The sequence below is a fragment of the Neophocaena asiaeorientalis genome, unplaced genomic scaffold (genome assembly GCF_003031525.2).
Source record: "Neophocaena asiaeorientalis asiaeorientalis breed wild unplaced genomic scaffold, Neophocaena_asiaeorientalis_V1.1 scaffold629, whole genome shotgun sequence".
NCBI classification, from domain to species: Eukaryota; Metazoa; Chordata; class Mammalia; order Artiodactyla; family Phocoenidae; genus Neophocaena; species Neophocaena asiaeorientalis.
In genome coordinates, this window is record NW_020175468.1 from 1,102,240 (window position 1) to 1,108,926 (window position 6,687).

The 6,687-nt window shown below is 54.1% G+C and overlaps 1 protein-coding gene across 1 annotated transcript in view; it reads left to right on the plus strand.

Moving 5' to 3' along the window:
- The window catches only part of VSIG10L (V-set and immunoglobulin domain containing 10 like), a 10,085-nt gene extending 3,479 nt beyond the window's left edge, over window positions 1-6,606 (plus strand). The window contains exons 5-10 of the mRNA XM_024768552.1: window positions 823-1,098; window positions 1,520-1,798; window positions 2,215-2,508; window positions 5,052-5,165; window positions 5,391-5,545; window positions 6,045-6,606. Coding sequence (XP_024624320.1) covers window positions 823-1,098; window positions 1,520-1,798; window positions 2,215-2,508; window positions 5,052-5,165; window positions 5,391-5,545; window positions 6,045-6,116 — 1,190 coding nt within the window. The 3' untranslated portion in view covers window positions 6,117-6,606. The remainder of the gene's footprint in view (window positions 1-822; window positions 1,099-1,519; window positions 1,799-2,214; window positions 2,509-5,051; window positions 5,166-5,390; window positions 5,546-6,044) is intronic.
- Window positions 6,607-6,687: the final 81 nt, after the last annotated feature.

Consider the following 6,687-nt stretch of genomic DNA (forward strand, 5'->3'; position numbering starts at 1 on the left):
TGCACAAGAGAAAGGAAGGAGCAAGGATGGCCAGGAGAGGGGGCAGGGCCAGCACTGAGAGGGCGGAGCTTCCTGGGGATGAAAGAGTAGTCAAGGAAAGGGACTAAGTTGCTTGGGCCAGTAAGTGGGATCAGCAAGAGAAAGAAGTTACCTGGGAAAGGGGGCAGGGTCACGAGAGAAAGGGGTGGAATCATTCTAGAAAGGGGCAGAGTCGTCTTAGAAAGGGGGCAGGGCCCACTAGGAATGGCAGGGATGTCCAGAAAAGGGGAGGGTTCAGTAGGAAGAGGCGACTCGTGGAGTAAGCAAAGAGGGGGGCCAGGGCTTCCCTGGTGGCGCAGTGGTTGAGAGTCCGCCTGCCGATGCAGGGGACAAGGGTTCGTGCCCCGGTCCGGGAAGATCCCACATGCCGCGGAGCGACTGGGCCCGTGAGCTATGGCCGCTGAGCCTGCGCGTCCGGAGCCTGTGCTCCGCAACGGGAGGGGCCACAACAGTGAGAGGCCCGCGTACCGAAAAAAAAAAAAAAAAAAAAGAGGGGGGCCAAAGTAACCTGGTAGAAGGGGTGGAGCTAGAAAAAAGGTCGGGGTTACGTTTGGAAGGACAGGGATCAGTGTGGGAGGATGAAGTTTCCTTCGGAAAGGGGGGCAGTCAGTGGGGCTGCGACTACCCACTTAGCCCAGGGGTTGCCGGGGAAAGGGAGCGGGGTCTGCAAGAGAAGGGGGCGGGGTCAGTGCCTACAGGGCGGGGCCAGGTGAAGAAGGGGTGGAGTGAACGCGCGAGAGGCGGGGCTAGAGGGGAGCTGGGAGAGAGCTGACTGACCCCTTGAGCTCTCCCTCCCCTCCACAGATCTGCCGCCCGGGTCCCCACAGTGCTCAGTCGAAGGGGGTCCTGGGGATCGCGTCCTCCTCTTCCGCTGCTCGTGGCCCGGCGGGGTCCCTGCCGCCTCCCTGCAGTTCCAGGGTCTCCCCAAAGGCGTCCAGGCGGGACCGGTGTCCTCGGTGCTCCTGGAGGCTGTCCCCGCCCACCCCCGGCTCAGCGGCGTCCCCGTCACCTGCCTTGCTCGCCACCTGATGACCACGCGCACCTGCAGTGTCACCCCGGGTGAGAGCTTCTTTCCTGTTTCCCGAGGAGGAGGGGCTGTTTCTTTGCTCCGTTAGAACTTGAGAAAAGGGGACCTCCAACTACAGGAAGAGAGATTTCCTCTATCTTTAACCCTACAGAAGGCCGGAGGTTTTCCCTATACCTAAAGCAGGGGCGGGGCCAACATTTCTTTCCTGGACGGAGAGGGCTGACACTTTCCCACGTGTCCAGAGCAATACATGGTTGAGAATAATATGAGTTTCCCAGGCCAGGACCTGGCCTGTCTCTCGTACCTCCTAAGTCCTTGTTAAGGAAATCAGATGCATGAATGAGGGAGGGAGTGAAAGGGCAGATCTTCCTCTTTTGGCTAAGGTGCCCTGTTAGATTCATCAAAGGGCACAGGACTTGTTCTCTTTCTTGACTGGGTTTCTTCCACCCACAGAGGCCCCTCGAGAGGTGCTGTTGCATCCGGTGGTCAAGGAGACACAGTCAGGGAAGGTGGAGGTGGCGCTGCAGGTCTCTGGCTGTGGCCCCCCTTCTCGAGCATCTTGGGCCCGGGAAGGGCGGCCCCTGGCCTCCAGAGGCCACGGGCGACTGCTGCTCAGCCAGGATAGGCAGAGGCTCCTGATCGGCAACTTCAGCCTGAACTGGGACTTGGGAAATTACTCCGTGCTGTGCAGTGGGGCGCTGGGTGCTGGGACCGACAGGATCACCCTCACCGGTGAGCCCCATCCTTTCCCGGAACCCAGGTCCTCCAGCCCTCTCTTCTCTCAAACCCAGGAGACTGGGATTCCAGCCTGTTCCTCCCTCAGACCAAGGAGTCCAGGCCCTCAGTTCCCTCCTCCCTCAGACACAGAAATCTTGGTCCCCGGCCTCTGCCGACCGCAGACCCTAGAACTCCCACCCCCAGATCCCTGACCCGTCAGGGAATCCTGGACCCCAGTCACTTTTTCCATGAAACCCTCAGACCCAAGAGTTTGGGCCCCCAGTCCCTTTCTTTCTTAGACCCAGGAGTTGGGGTCTCCAGACCCTCTGCGCCTGGGACCTAGGAGTCCAGGCCCGTGGCCCCTTTTCCTCTCCCTGCTAGGACCCATGAATCCAACCCCCACCTTGATTCCACCCCCGCCCCCTCCCCAGGACCTTCTATCTCCTCATGGAGGCTGCAGAGAACCCGGGATGCAGCAGTGCTGACTTGGGATGTGGAGCGAGGGGCCCTGATTAGCAGTTTCCAGATCCAGGCCCAGGAGAGCCCTGACCTGAGCAGAGTCGCCACGTCCAAGGCCTGGACCTCCCTGCTCACCCTCGGACCTCGGGATCGCTCAGCTGTGGTGCCCCTCCTTCCTCAGAAGCCCCAGGTCTGGGTCTTTCGTATCCTGCCCACTCTGGGGCTCCAGCCAGGGACCCCATCCGAAAGCCGGGTCTACCGTGCCGGTGAGTTGGAGCCGCTGGGCTTCGTCCTGGGCTGAGAAGCCCTTCTCGTGGGCTTCCTCCTGTCAGTCTGTTTTGTTGGATCTTCCTTCTTTCTCTGTGTTAGTTTCCTGGGGTTGCTGTAATAAGGTACCATGAACTGTGTGGCTGGAAACAACAGAAGTGTATTCTCTCCTAACTCTGGAGGCCAGGAGTCTGAAATCAGGGTGTCTGCAGGGCCATGCTTTCTCCGAGGCTCTGCGTAGACTTCTTGCTTGCCTCCTTCTAGCTTCTGATGGTGACGGTCAATCCTTGGCACCACTCCAGTCTCTGCCCTCAGCTTCCCACAGCCTCCTCCTCCCTGTGTGTGCCTCTGTCTTCTTTTTTTTTTTTAATATAAATTTATTTATTTATTTGTTTTTATTTTTGGCTGCATTGGGTCTTCATTGCGGTGCATGGTCTTCTCGTTGCGGTGGCTTCTCTTGTTGCGGAGCACGGGCTCTAGGCGCGTGGGCTTCGGTAGTTGTGGCGCGCGGGTTTAGCTGCTCCGCGGCATGTGGGATCTTCCTGGCCCAGGGCTTGAACCCGTGTCCCCTGCATTGGCAGGCAGATTCTTAACCACTGTGCCACCAGGGAAGCCCCACCTCTGTCTTCTTGTAAGGACGCAAGTCATATCAGATTAGGGCCCACGCTCATGATCTCATCTCGACTTGATTGGTTGAATTGTGTCTCCCCCCCAAAGATACTGTAGTCCCCGTTTATCCTCGGTTTTGATTTCTGAGGTTTCAGTTACCGGGGGTCAACCGTGGTCTGAAAATATTACATGGAAAATTTCAGAAACAGGCGATTTGTTAAGTTTTAAATTGCGTGCCTGAGAAGCGTGATGAAATCTCACGCTGGCCCCCTCCATCCCACCTGGGATGTGAATCACACCTTTGTCCGGAGTATTCTGCCTGTTTGAAACTGTCTCAGTTATCAGCTCAACTGTCATGCTATGTCAGTGCTTTCGTTCAGGTAACCCTTATTTTAGTAATGGTCCCAAAGCTCAAGAGTAGTGATGCTGGAAAAAGCATAGAATACGTAGGATTTTGTACTATCCGTGGTTTCAGGCGTCCACTGAGGGTCTTGGAATGTATCCCCTGAAGATAAGGGCAGGGGGAACTACTGCATACTGACGTCCTGACCCTCAGTACCCATGAACGTGACCTTCTTTGGAAAAGAAGTCTCTGCATATTATCTTCATTACATCTGCAAAGACTCTATTTCCAAAGAAGGTCACGTTCACAGGTACGGAGGGTTAGGATATCACTGTATCTTTTTTGGGGAGACACAGTTCAACCAGCAACGCTCCCCAACTTCTAAGTATTGGATGTGTCAGCCCTCAGCCCTCTTCTCCACCTATATTTCTCCCCAGTGTGGCCTGTCCACTCTCATCACCTTATATATCATTAATACTCAGATGACTCTCAAATGTCTGATCTCCAGCCCAGACCTCTGAACTCCAGACTTGAAAAGCCACCTCCCTGCTCGACATCTTCACTTTGGATGTCCAGCTGGCATTTCAGACTTTACATGTCCAAAATAGATCTCTCGAGGTTTTTTTTCTCCCAAACTACACCCTCCCCCCCACCCCCCACCAACTCTCCAGTCTTCCCATCCTGGGACAGGGCACCACCCACGTGCTGACATCACCTCCAACATCCCAAATACCAGCAGGGTCCCATCACTTCCTTCTGAAATGCTTTCCGAATCCACCCACTTCTTTCCATCACACTCCGGTCAGACACCACCATCCTCTCTTACCTGGACTGCAGCAGCCATTTACCTGGTCTCTATATGCCCCATCTTGCCCTCTTACAATCCATTCTCCAGGTAGAAGCCGAAGTTATGCAAATCCGATCACGTTGTTGCCGCCTTGCTGAAAAGCCTTTCGTGCCTGGGCTCTGGCCCCTGTTAATCCCTCTGACTTCATCCTTGACCTCTTCCACTTTCATTCTGTGTCCTCCACCCACAGTTTTCATTGAACGCAGAAAACTCTTTCCTACCTCTGAGTCTTTGCATGTTCTGTTCGCCCTGCCTGGAACACCCTTCCCCCTGTTTAGCATGCCCGGCTCCTTACTCCCCAGGTCTCTGCTCAAATGTTCCTCAAGGACCTTCCTTCACCCACTTTTCTAAATGTCACCTCCCCTTCCGTTATTTCTTTTTTTTTTTTTTTTTTTTTTTTTTTTTTATTTTTTTTTTACCCTTCCGTTATTTCTATCGTAGCCCGTTTATTTTTTCTTCTGAGCACGATCTGAAATTATGTTATTTATTTGCACATGCGTTTCTGATTTCCCTCCTAAAATTAACCCTCACGATAGCAGGTATCTTGGTTTGCTCACCAATGGATCTTCACCACCTGGCAGAATGCCAGGCACACCACATTCGCTAAGGAAATGTTAAATGAATTGAAAGTGCTGGGGTCCCAGATTCCTGGGTTCTGACGGGGGGTTGAGGCAGGGGGCTCAGGAAACAGGTCCAGATTTGGCCCCTGCTCTCCTTATCCTCCTTCACTTGGTCTCTTCCAGGCCCCATCCTGGGCCCCGGGGCCATCGCTGGCATCGTCCTGGGCTCCCTACTGGGCCTGGGACTCCTGGCAGCACTTCTCATCCTGGGCATCTGCTATCTGTGCCACTTTCAAGGTGAGTGAGTGACCGAGTGGTAGGTTCCCTACAAAGAGTCCCATTGGTTCAGCATCTGAACCAATCAGCAGCAGTTACCTCATCCAACCTGCCTTCCTACCTCCATATCAGCCAATCAGAGTAAGGCTCCACCTCTCAGCCCAGTTCCCCTCGCCATTGACTGCGTGGCGGGTGTCAGAGCAGCCAGTCAACTGTTTCTATTTCTCTTCCTCCTCCCTTTCCCAGGAGAGACTCTTAACAGAAAGAAGCATACGCCCAGGTTGACCCCTGTATTCACCCTACCGGAAAATAAGATGCAGAGCGTGACCCCAGAGCGGACCCCACAGCCGTTGCCCCTCGAAGTTCCTCTGGAGGACCCTAGCCCAACCAGGGCCCACCCAGTGAGTGTGGGTGCCCCAGTGTCCTGGAATGGGGGTGGAACTTTTTGTGTTTTAGTCAGACAAAGGAGATGGTTTGAGTTCTCTTCCTCCAGCTTTTCTTATTGGTTTACAAAATTGGTAGATTTTCCCTGTCTTTTTTTTTTTTTTTAATATATAAAAGTTGGACAGGACTTCCCATCCAATTTTTATACATATTAAAAGAAGTGCGAAATTCCAACTCCCCCTCCCAAATGAAGGAAAACGCCTTCATTCTTTTCCATAAAAATTGGCAAAACTTCCATTTTCTCTCCGAAGTGGGATAGAACGTCTTCTTCCCCATAAAATTTGGGTTGTTGCATGTCTTATCTCTCCCAAGGGTGGCTAGCCATTTCTTCCTCCTCGCAAACGGAGGGAACTCAGCTAATTTTGGAATGGTGCGAGCTAGCTCTAGAAAAGGGTGAGTTATGTCACATCCGGGGTAACCCCTGAAGTTGTCCCCCTTCCCTCCCTTCTCTTCCAGGCCTCTGGTCCGAGGACAGTCAACTCTCCACGTGGGGACCCCAAGATTGCTCGGGCAGCCACGCAGGTGTGACCAGGACTAGTGGCCTGCTCTGCGCAGGACTTTTGGGGCGGGACTTCCTGTTTCACTCCAGCAGCCGTAGGGGACCTCCTGTCCTGTTGTGACTGAAGGTTGGACCCGTAAAGTGGGACTTCCTGTCTCCCTCTCTCAGCGCAGAAGACTCGCCTTGTATTTGTGCTGCTAAGGAGATGGGACTCCTGGGCTAGGAGAGACTCCTGCTGACCTAACAGTGTGGCTTGTACAACCTCCGAGCAGTCGAGGACCTGTGGCCGACTGGCAGGGCTTGCTGTGCTGCCCCGAGCCGGAGAGGGCGGCCTGCCTCCATTCTCTAGAAAGGTCTTCCTGTGTCAACGTTTGCCTGCTTCAGGCCACGCTCCATCCAGCTCCCGGGGTCTTCATCTTCGATCAGATCGCGTTCCTCTTCTCTTTAAGCCCTTCTATGGCTGCCCGTTGCCCTTCAGATATTGTCCAAACTCCTCATCATGACCTTCAAAGTCTTGTGGTTTGGCCTCTGTCAGCCTCTCTGACCTTCCCTTCCAGAAGTTTCACCCCTGCCTCTCTCCACCGTACTTAAGTTTGCCTC